Source organism: Tachypleus tridentatus, chromosome 11 (genome assembly GCF_004210375.1).
Source record: "Tachypleus tridentatus isolate NWPU-2018 chromosome 11, ASM421037v1, whole genome shotgun sequence".
Taxonomy (NCBI): domain Eukaryota; kingdom Metazoa; phylum Arthropoda; class Merostomata; order Xiphosura; family Limulidae; genus Tachypleus; species Tachypleus tridentatus.
The window spans coordinates 91,789,859-91,806,537 of NC_134835.1; the positions used below are offsets into that span (position 1 = coordinate 91,789,859).

The following is a 16,679-nucleotide window of genomic DNA, read 5'->3' on the forward strand; positions in this document are numbered from 1 at the left end:
ATAACAATACGTTCAGTGAACAAACTCTTCTAACATGTGATTCTCGTCATTATGTGTTGCTAAGCCATGTGCTGTTTTCACACATTCTGTACAAACGAATGTTCGTCACACTCATATTTATGTATATGTGTGCGCGGGTATGTCTATATGGTATAAAGGGACGAATGGCAGAGTACAAACAGTGAAAACAGCATAAAAACAACAACAAAATCCACTATATACGTCATAGAAGGAGACACTTGTAGGTTTCCTTCTCGTCACTGAGATTTCATCATTTCTGTTCAATCACAAAACAGAACGCATTCATAAAGACTGTAGATAGGAGTTCGATAAAGTTAGCAATTCTTGATGGCGAGAAACCAACTTGAAATAAAAATGTATCTCAGAACGGCTAATATGGGTTTTAATGCTTTTATTGATAAGCAGAAAAAAACGTTTCGACCTTCCCAGGTCACCTTCAGAGAATTCTTAAGAAAATTTATATGCAAAAACGGCTCGTTTGGGTTGAGAAAATATTTTACATAGAAGTTTAAGAAAATTTGCAAGTGGCCATTGCCGGTGAATTAACTTCGGACATTAGTATTTCGACAAAGACTTTAGATATTGTCTTCGGGAAAAAACTTGTATGTGAAGAGAAAAGCTAGCTAGCATTCCCGTCAAGTAAAGTATATATATGTATCAACATAAAATTAGTTCGCTCGTCATGCACCTGGACCGTCGATAAAATATTCTGTTCCAGACGAGATAGAAAACTGAATATTGTTTGTGAGTCCGTAAAACTCTTGTATATAAACCGATATTTTTAATAACTATTTGTAATAACCGTTGTTATAAATTGTATTGTTGTTTGTATATTAAAACATATTTGTGTTAGGAAAGAAAACTGTGCATCAGTCTTGTTTGCAAATATCATAAATTTAATATATATTGACATTTAATTAAGTTCTAAATTAAAATTAAAAGTTCCGGCTATTTGAAATCTTAATACATAGTCTACGTAGCATAATAAATTGAAAACTCGTCCGAGATAAATTATAATATGTAATATTTTTAACACCACAAAAATAAGCTTTAGTTACATACTTTCTTACTGCCCAATGTGGGATCTCACGTATGTATTATTGTTTATATACAATATTTTCATTCTGTAAGAGTTTGAACACAGAATCAAAGAACAAAAAGGTTGTGCAGTACATAACCATATAATTATGTGATTCCATGGTGTAAAGTTAGCATGTTATTGAAACGTTATATAACAGAAGAAAAAAAAAACACTTTAGACTCAACAAATTCTAGATTTAATAATAATTCAATATCAAACTTTTCACAAACAGTGTAGAAAGCCAAGTACCAGTCGGTCAATATACATCTGATGACACTTCAAGAATAACACCTTCCAATGTCAGTGTTAGAGCTGAAATAACAGTTTTTAATAGATAGATATAAAAATCATTCGCGACTAAGTGTGAGAGTAAAGACTTTTAAAAAGTAGATTTCAAAAATATTTTAAGACAAAAACATTCAAATTACTATTGAGAATCAAATAACGATTTGCAAAACGTATGTTCAAAAACACTTAGAAACATTTACAGTTAGGACAAACAGTGAAATACAACTTGAAAACACTTCCAGTAAGTATCATTAACACTTCGTGAGGGAAATGAACCAATATATTTTCTAAGATAAACCCAGTAATATTTCATGTTTAAAATATTTTGTAGTTAGTATTGTAACATTACAATATTTCTCAACCAGCGTTAAAAATAAAGTAGCAACTTGTAAAATAGAAGTATTTATATGAATAAAAAATTAACTTGTTTGCAACAAAAAGATTATTCATAACACTCATCTAGTCCTCACACATATAGAGAAGTAATATAGAAAACTGATAAAATCTGAAACAAATGGTTCATTTACACGTTTTATTCACAAGTATATATATTTATTCATCACACTTCAAAAAGTTGGGTTTTTATTGTGCTATCGAAAAGTACTTTGTACACGTTTAAGTTTCTTTAGACTTAAATCTCAATTAGTACCAGTCAACAATGTTTTTTAATACAAATTTTAAGGTTTCTTTGTTTGCGTTGCTTATGGTAAGTTGCTAACGCCACATGTTTTCAGAAAAAAAAATTAAGTTAATCATAATTATTCGCAGAAGAAGAAATTCTGAACACCTTCAGTGAATATGTTCAGAACACGTTTTAGTTTCTTACTTTTCATAATGAACGTTATATGGATTTCACTAATGTTATTTGTACATAAACTCTTCACGTCATTCAAGTGTTATCATTTTAATTGTTTAATTTATTTATGTTTGGTGACTTTTTTACATAGTTTTTATCTATAATCCTAAACAATGAGAATATACAGCTATTTGAAGAAGAATGCTTTATACAGCATGACTTTGATCTCAAGTTCTTGTAGCAACCTATGAATAAATAGAGAGAATGCAAAATGTTTCCATTTATTAGAGTCTTTTAATTATGTACACATTATTAATTTTCATTAGCTTTAACTTTGAGCCTACAAATCTAATTTACTTCATCATTTATTCCTCAAAAACATTATAGGTTCCAAAACAAATCTTGCTAAGATCAACACCACTGTAATTATTTCGCGCCTTTTATGTTGCTTATTTTTCAAGTATCTTTGCATAATCAAAGTATCTGAGGAAAAAATCACTTTGTCCTCTATATGCATGAAGCACTTAACTCATTCGCTCCACGTTCAGTCTCTGGGAGATAGTATTCATCTGAATTCATTTTATTTATACTAGGTTATAATAATGATTATCTTGTGTTGTAGCTCATAACGTTGGTTGGTGAACTAAAAGGTGAAGCCATAAGCGGAAAGAGTGTGACCCCACTAAAATTCCCAACGAAACCTTTAAACACACCTTAGAATTCTGTGCAAACTTGTAAAAGAAAAGGAATTCACTCTCAGATATTTGCGTGTTTCAGAGAATATAGCAAAGATGTTTTTTTTCACGGTGTTTTATTCGTATCACTGTGGATCAAAAACGTAACGATATTTTTAAATCTTGTAATTTTACTGATAACTGTTACTTTTAATTAGGAGAATAATTTCAACTTTGGTCATCAAATCTTTATATTTATACCTTGATTTAAAATTCTAAATATATGACTTTTGATTTTTGTTGTTTCTATTTTGGCCTTTTCCCTTGTTAGTTTTGGTTTTTCTAAAATGAAAATGCCCAATTATTTCTTTCTGATAAATAGAAAACATTAATTTTAGGCCAAGAATTAAATCTTAGTTGTTCTTTAAAGGTTACTTTTATGTATTAAATGTTTTACAAGGCACTTTAACATGATAAAGAGGAAGGGTCAAGAACCACGGGATTTGTTGGTTCCACTGTAATAGTCGACTGCCTTAATTGGTCAGGAATTTCGAATTCCGTTGCAAGCGCACCCTGATTGGTGGTTTGTTTACAAACATCTTGTTGACTCCACCCGTTTAGTTTGGAATTTCTAGGAGCCTCGTCTTCAGAGTCTGAGTCCTCAGAAGGTGCCACCTTTCGGAGTTTAACGATGATTTCAATAGACAGCAGTAGTACCAAGACACCTACTATGATGAGGGTCGGACCGGTTACTATCCAAGGAGTCTTGTTGTCACGGAACTCTGGCAGTAGTACACCAACACATATAACAGCAATACCCGCCATGACAAGGAACGAACCACAAACATAGATGCACACGAGTATTCCACAAGCGGCTGCGTTTCGGTTACTTGCTGCCACTTCTTTGAAGACCCGCCCGTTACGTCGTATGTTAATTTTTTCTACATTATGAGCCTGTTTATCTTCAGCTTGCCTTTGTCCCATACGCAACAGTTGTAGCATGACTAAAAAATATTGTAATCAAACTCTTAATTACATGTTTAAAACACAGTGAATAAGATACATTTATCTGAGGATTATCAATAATATCACGAACATTATGACTGCGCTTAAGGCACACCGTTGAAAAAATGCAAAGGCTGGACAAAGTAGAGGAAACACCTGTTAGTTTTTAAATGTTGTTTACTAATATGGAGTTATTTCTGCACAAATAAGCAGTACAGCCTTAATACAACGTAAAATTGATGAAATAAGATGCTTCGTCTAAGTACGACTAAGTACCAAGCGTACTGTACTGTTTTTATTGTTTTAATATATTAATTATACAAACTTTTGCTACTGAGTGCCACTCGTACTGTACTGTTTTTATTGTTGTAATATATTAATTATATAAACCTTTACCTACCGAGTTCTACTCGTATTGTGCTGTTTTTGTTGTTGTAACGTATTAATTATATAAACCTTTACCTACTGAATACCACTCGTATTGTATTGTTTTTATTGTTGTAATATATTAATTATATAAACCTTTACACCCTGAGTACCACTCGTGTTGCACTGTTTTTATTTTTATAATGTATTAATTATGTAAATTTTTACCCGCTGAGTACTTACTGTTTTTATTGTTATAATATGGAGTTTACCCACTGAGTACCACTCGTGAATAACTGTTTTTATTATTGTAATATATTAAATATACAAACCTTTACCTACTGAGTGCCACTCGTGATATACTGTTTTATTATTGTAATATATTAATTACATAGACCTTTACCCATTGAGTGCCAAGTTCACAGGGTATTCAGTCTTTAGAACCTAAACCATGAACAGTTTTTTCTCGCAGTTTTTCAATACTGCAGTCCATTACTGAGCACAGAAAATGGACTGAAAGAGCTCAGTGTTCGGGATAACTTTGCACGGATGACATTTGCAATTTCATGAACAAATTTTCTAGCTCTGTTACTGTGCTCTGTTCCTTAAATTAACTTGACTCCATTTGCTTTCATAAAAGTCTTGAAAGTGAATAGTGGTGATCCGTTAACAGCCATGAGGTAGGCTGTTCTCAGGACCTTTCTATAACCATGTTGGTGGAAATCTGCTCCAAAACTTGGTTTTAAAAAATGATCATAGAGTGTCAGAAAGCTTTAAACCTGGTAAATGTGGTATCCAAGTTAGTATCTAAGCCTTTTCTTATGTTCCTTGCACCAATAATTGATAACTTCAGCACCGTAAATCATTCATTGCATTGTATTCTGAAAACAGACCAGCTCCACTTGTGAATAAAGTATTCATTATAGGGTGACCCCGGCTTGCAATAAGGTTTAATTTAACATTTTTTTGTTGGCCTTAAACTAATCCAAAGAAAAAGTTGCCTATACCATAATAGGGCTTCTACCATGCTTAACTGATGGCAAAGACATTCAGGATTGTAAGTTTTTGTAGATTTTCACAGCATATGAAAGTAAGTTAGTTTAATGGGGAAGATACAAAAGATGGTTTATCTGATCAAGTCACATTCTTCTGTTGTTCGTTAATCCAATGTTTATATTTTACACCGTTTTCCCTTTTGTTGGTCTGTTTTTTACAGAACTTAGTTATTATTGACTAATATTAAGTTATTAAATAGTTTTTATTGACTAACATTAAGTTCTGAGCACACTTTTGACACTACATTCTTGTTTTCGTCTTGCAACTCATCCATCAATACTTCTCAACTTTGTCTAACAACCACTATTATATTTATTAATACGAGTTTATTTTTCGAGATCCATGCTGATATCACTTTTTACTCGGATACTCAAGATACATTCCTTGTTTCAAGTGTTCGTGTTTCTGAGTAATCACCTAGACGTCTATCTACAATTATGCTTCTTTGAAAACCTCACAGATATTTTTAAATCGATATTTTTAGAGCTTTTCTTTAAAAAACCATGTGCTATTCATCAACAAACAAATTCGAAGGTATAAAATAATTTACTGCAAAATTAAATCATAATATTATTAAATTCCCTTCTTTTAGGTAAAAAAAATTTGTAGTTAGAAAAATGAGGTGTTTTCAATATTTTGTCAACAATTGTGCAAACAGTTAAGATATTAATTATACTGTCTTTGAATAGGAAGTAATAATAAGCTGATATGTGAAGGTAAAGAAGTTCTCAATTTCCAAGTCTTGAATCAGTCATTATTCATTTTGTCTTTGAAACGTGACGGAAAAGTGAGTTTTTTATTGTTTGCTAGCTTCTGTTGTATCCCAAACGATCAGTGTTCGAAGGATCATAGTGTACTAACAATATGTTATTATTAGCACAGTATTGGCTAAAATGTTTGCACATTTTGTATCACAAAAGATCATTATTATTAAGATGGAATGCAAATAAACTGAGCGTTATCAAATAAAGAAGTGTATGTTATATTAAATATTTGCATGTGTAATTTGTATGATGAGCTAGGTTCTATGGACACAATAAATGATTTATTAGAACAGCAAACAATTTGTAATTCAGCGTTTCACCTATCACGACAAAACTTTACCACAGAATATATAAAATGACAAAACATAACATAGAATTGTTTAAAATAGTGCTTTTTAGCTTTAATAATTTCGTATTAGACATTCAATAATTGATTGGTCCTCCTCGTACTATAATAACTACCGCACAATGGCGTGGGATGTCGTCGATGACGTTACTGTAAATCAATTACAGTAACTAGTTTAGGGTTGTCGTCACAAATTTTCCGGCTTATTTCTGGCAAACAGTTTTCAGTGAGATTTCAATCTGGCCACATCAATCTTGTAATGTCCTCCTGGTCGAGATAATTCTGTACAATAAGTGCGCTGCAGGCAAAGATATTGTTAAACTGAAACACAAAGTTATTACCAAACCCTTCCCTAGCATATGGCAGAAATATAGTCTCCATGTGGTGCCTGTAGGAGGCACCATTAACGTTTCCCTTGAGAATATGAAGAACAGTTTTTCCGTTATGAAAAAATAGGCGTTCATACTTGTACTGCACCATCTCCTGTGTGTTCCTTATAGGAAAGACAGTATGCCTTCATCTGTTCTCCAGAAAACCGACGAACACGAATCCTATCGCAAGGTTTAACAAGCCATAAAAAGATTCATTTGAAAAACGATATATCGCCATTGTCCTAAACATAAGTTAGCATGTTGTTAATGACAGTGAATTCTGGTTAATATCGATTTACAGATAGTCCTTCTTGCAAAATAACCTTGTTTGATCAGTTTCCTATTCACTCTTTTTCTTGATATCCTGGGATGAATATGTTTGTGTCATTCTTTTCGTAAGGTGTTGCAATACTTCTTTCCTCCTTAACATGTTAACTTGATCAAAGTACGGTCATTTCGGACAGTAGTTTTCGACGTCTGCCAGAAAGCTTTCCTGGAACAACTTTTCCTGTATGTCCGATGACATTTCAGAATTCTGGATACAGTACACTTGGAACACTACTATCTGGCAACGTCCATTTGCTCCATACTGTTTATGGATAATAAAACTATTTGACACAATCTAACTTTTGGCACGTGACATGACTATTTGGACAAATTGTTGATTTGTGTCGAAAACGAATATACTAAAAGCTCACCCTTTTTGTGTGTGTGTGTTTACAAAGAAATGCTCAAAACAACTTGTTTGTTCAATCATACGCAGGTACATTTACTCAATAACTACTCCATGCATGTAGACAAATAAAATCAAAATAGAACAATATGCAAATATTTTGGTCAAGACTGTATTACTAGTAGCAATCTAAACTGCATATATAAAATAAAAATGTCATGCTTTGAAGTATGAAACAGAACGGAAAAAAATTAAGTTATATTGAAACTTTTTGACATTGGCATTGAGACACTTTTGAAAAACTGGCTGATGAATATTTGAGATTATATCTTATCTTATCATATCCACAAAAGGTTTTTATTCAATATAATATGACCTTTTATCTACAGTTATTCTGCAATAATATGCATAATTACTTCCATGAACCACGCGTATGAAATACATCAGCAAACCGTTAGCCACTAAAGTAGTTTTTAAAAGATGACTTGTTATGAAACTATTAATTATCAAGTCAGAAGTCACAAAAATGCATTTACTTGCAAAAAAAAAAAACAATTTCAAATCAGTTAAACCCAAATCCTTATCAAAGAATAATTTGTTTTTGATAGAATAACAGTTTGAAATGTACGTGGCAGTAGCGTCATCAACTCTTTAGTTAACCGATATCTTGTAAGTCCCTTTCATGTGTATTTAAAAAACCATTTATAATTGACTTACCTAAGCTTGATAGTTTCTGAGTTTTAAGGACATATAGAATAAGACAACCCTTTCTGAGTGAAACATTTCAGAATAAAAAAATGGAACTGATTTACTTTCGTTGTTCTGCATGGAAACATCCAAATAAACTGGTATTCCATTTTACTATATAGGAGCGTGTGTAGTGATCTTCGTTTGACGGTCGTTGTTTAGCAACAATATTTAGGTTTCTACGCTGATCTCCCATAGAAACAAACAACACAGCAATCGATAAGCAGCTTAAAAAACTAGTTATTCGATTAGCACCTCTTGTCTGCCTTTCGTGTCAGAAATAATGGTTTAGTTCAAGTATCGACACAGGAAGCATGCGCTGTTTGAAGTAGAAAGTTCCCTGATTTTACAGGCCGTATTTAGTAAACCATGAAGATAAACTCAGAGTGTACACATGATGAAAGTGCCTCCAATATTTACCGATATGACATTTGAGATATTAATGCACATAAATCCAGCATGTTTTACATAGCGTTCAATAGAAAATCTTTACACACTTCGGTGATATAAAGATGGAATCAGAGATTACGTTCTATTCTTCGTCGTCAAATTATATCAGTGAAGACGTAACTAGTCATTGTTCGTATATTTTATAATCTCGTTTAAGGGTAAAAAAAAAAATTAGTTTTTTTTTTTCACTTCCTCTGTAGTCTAGAACGGAAAGGTTTCTGAAACTATATTTGAAAGCAAAAGCAATGTTACTGCAAGCTTCCATTGACATGTTAGTTAGTTTACTTAAACTATATCGCTACAGACGCCACGGTACTCATTTTAAGTAAAAACATCTAACATTCGTATGTGTTGCAGTTTGAGATCATGCAAAACGATAAAAATAAAAAGTCGTAAACGCAACTGAAAGACAACTATTCGCTTTTAGTTTTCTCTCACGATTTTAGATATTCTGTTATTTATGGTTAATAAATACTGTTTCTTTTTTTTATTTATTGGTTGCTTCTCGCTCACTGACTCGCTCTCCGAAACGTTATCTCAATTACTTGATACCAGATTTTATTTGTTAAATAATTTTAATGCGAGAAAAATAAGTTGCACCTTTTTCTTCCTGGATTTTTATATATGTGTAGTAAAGTTTATCGTACAATATAAAAGTAAACAACCTCTAACGACGACCAAGATAGATATTGGATTTTTATCATCGAAGTGTAATTTTAGCTAATTATTATTGTGGATAAAATTTTGTTAGAAGCTAGAGACACTTCCAAACTAGTGAACTGAAAAGATAAATGCTTTATTAAAATAAAAGTTGTATACTAAGCGGATACATTTATTGAATTATTAAAAAAAAAATCGATTATTGTCACGTGTCATTCTCTTTTCCAATATAAAACAACTGTGTCACGAAAATGTTATAATCAAGTTTTAACAGATTAATTTCAAGTAGACTTAACGTCAATTATTTTCCCAAAGGGGGCCAAGGGACGCTAAAGAGAGGTCACCTGTTTTAAAAACACGCGGCGCCACTATACAGTAGTGTGTTTTCTCCCAGTCACTCAGTGTACACTAAAATGACGTTATAAAAAAAAAACTCTTAATTTTGTAATTGTGCTGTCGTGAAGTGAGTAAAACGTGCGCATGCCATGAATCATGAGAAGAATTGTACACTCTGTATGCTACAACACATCATGACATATGAACTTCAAAAGCAAAAAATAACATATTTTTTACTCTTACTTTTTGTTTTATTTATTCTTGAAACAGAACAATTTCGGGGACTTTGAAAAAGAACATCTAATTTTAACATATTATTTCGCTCAAGAATGATAAAAATATTGTTCACTTATAGTCCAACACACACACATACAGATATATATATATATACTCTGACGAGTAAACACAACTGTTAGCAGATGCTATATTATCTTGTAAACTGTGAAAATCACAAAATGAATATTTATACTATAAAAATAGTATTTAAAGTATAAAAGTATTAATTGTGTAATGCAATGAAATATAATGGCAAAAACTTGACCATCTTATTGTTATATTTTCTTCTACATCTTCAATGTGTGCACAGGACCAATAATGTAGCACATGTAGGTACTTATATAAACAGCAAAAGAACACAAAAAGTCATCTTCACACGTTTTCAAACACTGCAAATCAAATAAACACAACATAATCATAAAAACACCCAAATACTAAATAAAGAAACAAACATAAACAAACGCAAAATTAAAGAAGCCTTACTTATACAACAACTCAAGCCCAAAATAAACCAATACAAAGAAATACCTTTATACCTATATTAATAAATATAATCGAACATCTAAGCACGCCCTCTACATTCCTACACTCAATTACACAATCCCTTCAAACATGTGGTTCTTTTTTTGTTAACTATACATAAATATTTTCAGCAAAAGATTACGTTTCGTCATAAATAAAAATACAACTGGAATTGTTGAACTAACATTTTATACACGAAGAATTAAAGTGTTACTTAACTTTTAAAACAATGTTTTTCTATAAATAATTTCAATTTTAACCTGAACCACTATAAAATCTGTACATATACTAATCAAGCCTCGCTATCTGAAGAATACCATAATGAAAAACTATACATTATGTAATCGAGGCGTGAAATCCGTTACAGAGTATAAAAACAACCTGTACATTTAGATTTAACCTTAGAATCCACCATATATCATAACAGGAAGCTGCAAATATTGTAAGTGAACGATGAAATCCATCATATATAACAATGGTCGATTCGTAATATCGTAGTTCTGACGTAGTCGTGGGGCGTCGGCACAATCGAGAGGATTCAAGCGCCATATTTGTCTAGTTGTTTTCAGTGTTTGACAGTGTCAGTTTAACAGAAAACAACAGTATACCGCAAAGAGGATGTTGTGTTCCTTTGTGCAAAAATCGTGGTGGGCACAGACACAGATTTCCGTCTAATACGAGTAAGAAAAGAGAGAGTGTTTGAAAACGCTGGATTCTGGCTATCAGAAGAGTTTATCCTAAGGACAAGTTTCGTGTGTGGGAGCCTGGATCAAGCTGTGTCGTGTGCCATAATCACTTCGTACCGACAGATTACTACAGTGAAACATCTTTTGGTAATTATCATTACAGTATTTAAAAAAAACAAACACCCACTACTTCCCCTGTTACCTCAACCACCACAGGGGCCGAGGAACATAAAATAAAATTTAACTTTCAACTAATGAACAACAGCACAAATTTTTCATGGACATCTTGTAAGTTCTATTCATTAGAAATAAAAATATTTTATGACTAAAAACGCATAAACTGGTAATTTTGTACGCTGTATTATACTTATTTTAGCACTACCGAAGTAAATTCTGAAAATAGTGATTCATACGTTTATTTTCATATATTTTGAAAATATAACACTTTCGAAACATTTAAAGCTATTTTAATCCTGTAAAATATGTTACTAACATGTACTACATATTATTTTTAAATCAATAAGCTTGGTTAGTATCATTAATGTCGAACTACAAAATATGTCCATGGATTATTTAACATTTAGTCTGAGAAACAATAAATAAGATAAAAAAGTGAAAAAACAATAACATAAAAAATAAAGTGATAAAGATTACCTTGACAGAATTATTAATATCCTTGTATGCAGTGCGAGGTGGAGTCTGGATGTTGTACTGGTTCTCGTCATCTTGTACAGTCCTGTCAATGTTGCTGTTCTGATGATAGAACTCCAATCCATCAGTAATGCAAAAATAAATTACATTCATCTTAGACATTATTATGTAATATTATACCGCATGAAAGACTGGCGTCATTAAATATAATATAACAGCCACAAATAGGCAAAACATAACTAATTTCAGGTATGTCATCAACATATCAACTGTTTGACTTCTGATTTTTTATTAATGACTACTTTATCATGCACATTTTCTACAGGAAGAAAAGGTTGATATTTAATATTTGATATATACAAAACAATATCATCAGTACATTTATCTCTTTACAAGATCTGCCTTCTTTCCTGACTTTCTAGCTCCTCTCTTTCCAAGCTCCTCTTTCAACTGGGCCAGTGTCCATTGTCCATAATCTGTCCCCGGCATGCTACAATGAATCAATCATTTTCGTAATTAAAATACTCATTTATGACAAAATCGTAGCCTTAGTAAGCATAAAAATCATGGAATGTCACAAGCTTACTATCACCATAAAACTGACATTGTTTTGTTTCGTCATGCACCTACTTTATACTTGTTTTTTTAGCCCTGGATGATACTAAAATCAATAACAAGGCCTATACTATCGCCCATTTAAAAGTTCATGATTCACCTGAGAAAAAGAAAATTTGTCGTAATATATAAATACATTGTATGCATTGTTCCTAAATAAGTTACATGCAACATATAAGGAACAAACGTTGTGTACTTACACGGTAATAGTCCGCGTCCAGAGAAGGAAACAACAAACAAGGTGAAGGGCCCTGACGATTGTTCTGCTACCGTGCGAAAGCGGAAACGCGCTAGTTACGAGCTTACCATTAAAACTGTACATAACTAAGTCTACCTTGAAATCCGTCATATTCCATTATGAATATTGGAGATGAACTGTAAAATTCGTTATAATGTTGTAAACTAACTACTTTTATAACCAGTAAATATTTACAGAGTTTGGGATACTACAGAAACTGAAGGAACAAAGAAACGTCTTCCAAGCAACAGCTGTGTCTGGCAGGATTAGTTAAAATCACTACAGTTTACACCACATTAATAAAGCGTATCCAAACACTTGACAAGCAAAATAACTGCAATTTATTCTTCCATTAGCAACAGTTATTTATTCTGTTATCATTACAATCATCCTTCCGTTAGTAATAATTATTTATTTTGTTATAATTGCAATCATGATTCCTCTAGTAACTGTTATTTATTCTACTGTAGTAACAATCATTCTTCCGTTAGTAACGGTTATTTATTTTGTTATAATTACAATCATTGTTCAGTTAGTAACGGTACTTTATTCTGTTATAGTTACAAAAATTCTTCTGCTATTAATGGTTATTTACTCTACTGTAGTTACAATCATTCTTTCATTATTAAGGTTATATATTCTCTTATTGTTAGAATCATTCTTCAGTTAGTAACTCTTATTTATTCTGTTATAGTTACAATCATTCTTCAGTTGGTAACGATTATTTGTGGTATAGTTGCAATCACTCTTCTATTAGTAACGGTTATTTATTCTACTGTAATTGCAATCATTCTTCCGTTAGTAACGGTTATTTATCCTACTGTAATTAGAATCATTCTTCCGTTATTAAAGGTTATTTATTCTGTTATAGTTACAATCACTCTCCATTAGAAACGGTAACTTTTTGTTATTGTTACAATCATTCTTCAGTTAGTAACGGTTATTTATTTTATTATACTGACAATAATTCTTCCGCTAGTAACGGTTATTTATTTTACTGTAGTTACAATCATTTCTCCTTTATTAACGGTTATGTATTCTATTACAGTTACGGTTATTTATTCTGTTATAGTTACAATAATTCCTTAATAACTAACTATTATTCATTCTGTTATAGTTTGAATCATTCTTCTATTAGTGACAGTTATTTATTCTATTCCAGTTACAATCATTTTTCCGCTAGTAACAGTTATTTATTGTACTATAGTTACATTCATTCTTCAACTATTACGGTTATTTATTCTGTTATAATCACAGTCATTCTTCCGTTAGTTAAGATTATTTATTCTGTTACAGTTATACTCATTCTTCCGTCAGTAACGGTTAGTTATTCTGCTATTGTTTCATTCTCTCTTTCTTTAGTAACCGTTATTTATTTTGTTATAGGTACAACCATTCTTCAGTTAATAACGGTAATTTATTCTATTATAGTTTCAATCATATTTTCGTTAGTAACAGTTATTTATTTTTTTATAATTACAATCATTCTTATGTTAGTAACGGTTATTTATTCTACTATAGTTACAATCATTCTTCCGTTAGTAATGGTTATTTATTCCGTTACAGTTACCATATTTTTTCATTTAGTACTTTTTTCTACGAAGTTATTGAATTATGTTACAGTGAATAAAATATACATCATTGTTGACTAAAGTTTCATCACGAGCTAATCCGTGGATTGATTTCATGGTTAAGATTTGGACATTAGCTTTTCTATGATTTTATTCAATTATTTAATAACTAATAAATCCTACAAAGTCTCTGCAGTCATAGCCAGTCCATTTTTTTATATTTACGCTAAAACAAGCAAACAAAGAAAAAAATAACAAATATTTGAGATTTAAAGGAAAAGTAAATGTGACTGGCACTTCAACGAATTAAATCGTTAAATGAATAGTCCGAGTCACAAGATCCAGGTAACATAAAGAACTGTTTCTAGTCTTGACATTCTTTAACACCAAAACAACTTTTAATATGTTGACACACATGTTTTTATGTCTGTACATACTTTCCTTCAATATTTAAAACAGATTAGTTAATGTTATCACAATATTGTGATTTTTTTATCTTTGTATATATATTTAATAAATAAGGTTACATCCTGATCTTTGTTACCAGTATTCAATTGCCACGGCTCTTTATTTTCATTCAGTTGGATATTTTATATTCCATTAAGGTTTAACACCACCACTCATGAAACTGTGTCACACTTCGATAGAGACTCCTGGTTAATTGTGACTAAAAGATTTGTTGAATAATAAACATTATTAAGCGATTTTCGATAATTAGGCAAAGTTTCGGTAGTTTACTAAAGGAAAATTATAGATAATTTATACTATGTAATTATAAGTTTATGTGTTAATTTAAAAAAATATGTTTAAATTAATGTCATTTAATAGTGTAATCTTAGGCAAAAATGAAGATGGTGTTTGAACACTAATTGGAATTTCCTATGATATCTGTTTAACTGTCAGATGTGACCAATACGAGACAAGCTCTTACGAACATGCTTAAGATATTAATATATATTTTAATCATTTGGCAAGTTTTAGTTAAATTATATTACAGTATTTTTTTTAAAATTCTGACACTGTGAATGTGTTATAAGGAAACAAAAACTTTCATCTCAACTTTATGTTTTTACCACATTAGAAGTGTAGTCACGTAGTTCTTTGATTCTCCGTTGTGCTGAACTTGTTTTAAAGTATAATAAGTATCTTATTGAGTTGGCAGGCTCTATGAACGATGTTAGAATATTTTGGAAGCTCTGACGCTAATGAAGCAAACCTTTTATTTGAGCTTTTACGTTTTCATCACATTAGAAGTGTGGACACGTGGATGTTTGACTAACTTGCGGAACGATGTTGTCCCCCGCTTCGCTTCTATTGTTTCTTTGTCCCTATTGTACAAGAAAGGTATGTGTGTATAAATGCTCCGTGTAACGTAAACTGAAATGGAACAAAGATAATTTTTCTGCTGATTTATAAATAATAAACATTATTTTTATTTGTTATCAAACCTAGAGGCTGTAGCTATGTCCTCGTGTTGTAATTAATGTGTATTATTATTATCAACTTCAAATGTTTTTTTTAAAACACATCAATAAAAGTGTATAAAATGAAAAGTTTAACCACAGTTAGTTCTTAAATTTTATATTAATTTATTTTATACCATATGGTACTAGACCTGTATCACGTAAATCTTGTAGCTTGGAATATTCTTGTACTGGTGTCTTGAGTAACACAGTTTCTGTCTATCGCTGAAGTTATTTTACAAATGTTTTTCACTAATGAAACTTATAAACTATTTATATGGGAATTCTAAAGTTCCTCTCTATTAATAAGCCCCGGCGTAGCCAAGAGGTTAAGGCGCCAGACTCTTAATCTTTCCTCTAGTCTTACAGTACTAATTTAGGGAAGACTAGCGCAGATAGCCCTCGTGTAGCTTTGCGCGAAATTTCGAAAAAATTAACAATTGTGTTAATAAAGGACGGATATCTTTCGAAGATGGTAAAAATATTAATACTATTATCATTCGTTGTGGAATAAAACTATGAGGAGTTAGTTTGTTTGTTTTAGTGCAAAGCTACATATTAAACTATATGTGTTCTTCCCACCGTGGATAATTGAACACTGTATTTTAGCTTTATGAACCCATAAACTTACGGCTGAAACATTAGGGAATATAGGATATTTATTTGCATCCTAATGGTTTCGTCAGTTTTTGTTCCATAGATTGTAGCATGTCAAGAAAGCCCTAAAAAAATAATAATAATTCCTTGCAACTTGATATCAAGAATTGTTAGAAATGTAAATTTTTATCAGTCACCAAAATACTGAAACACTTTTACTGCTAATGGCATGCATTTTAAACAAACAGATTATCAGTGTGATATGTTGCAGCTAAAGGAACATAAAACTGATTTAATGTTTTTCAACAGCTAATTTTACTCTATCAAAATTAAGTGAGCACGTGGATAAAACATCCCATATGACACATGACATTGAAATCAAAACTGCCAGAAAATAATAAAATGATAATTATAAAGTAAGTACAC

The 16,679-nt window shown here is 31.3% G+C and overlaps 1 protein-coding gene across 1 annotated transcript; it reads right to left on the reverse strand.

The window, feature by feature from the left end:
• Positions 1-1,006: 1,006 nt before the first annotated feature.
• LOC143232755 (uncharacterized) lies at positions 1,007-8,353 on the reverse strand. The gene is made up of 2 exons (XM_076468565.1): positions 8,159-8,353; positions 1,007-3,864 (listed from the first exon to the last, which is right to left on the reverse strand). The coding sequence occupies exon 2, from the start codon at positions 3,860-3,862 to the stop codon at positions 3,326-3,328; it is 537 nt and encodes a 178-aa protein (XP_076324680.1). The 5' UTR covers positions 3,863-3,864; positions 8,159-8,353; the 3' UTR covers positions 1,007-3,325.
• Positions 8,354-16,679: the final 8,326 nt, after the last annotated feature.

What these genes read in the sequence shown, in the direction of transcription:
- LOC143232755 (XM_076468565.1), bottom strand. Translation starts at nt 3,862, where the DNA reads ATGCTACAACTGTTGCGTATGGGACAAAGGCAAGCTGAAGATAAACAG.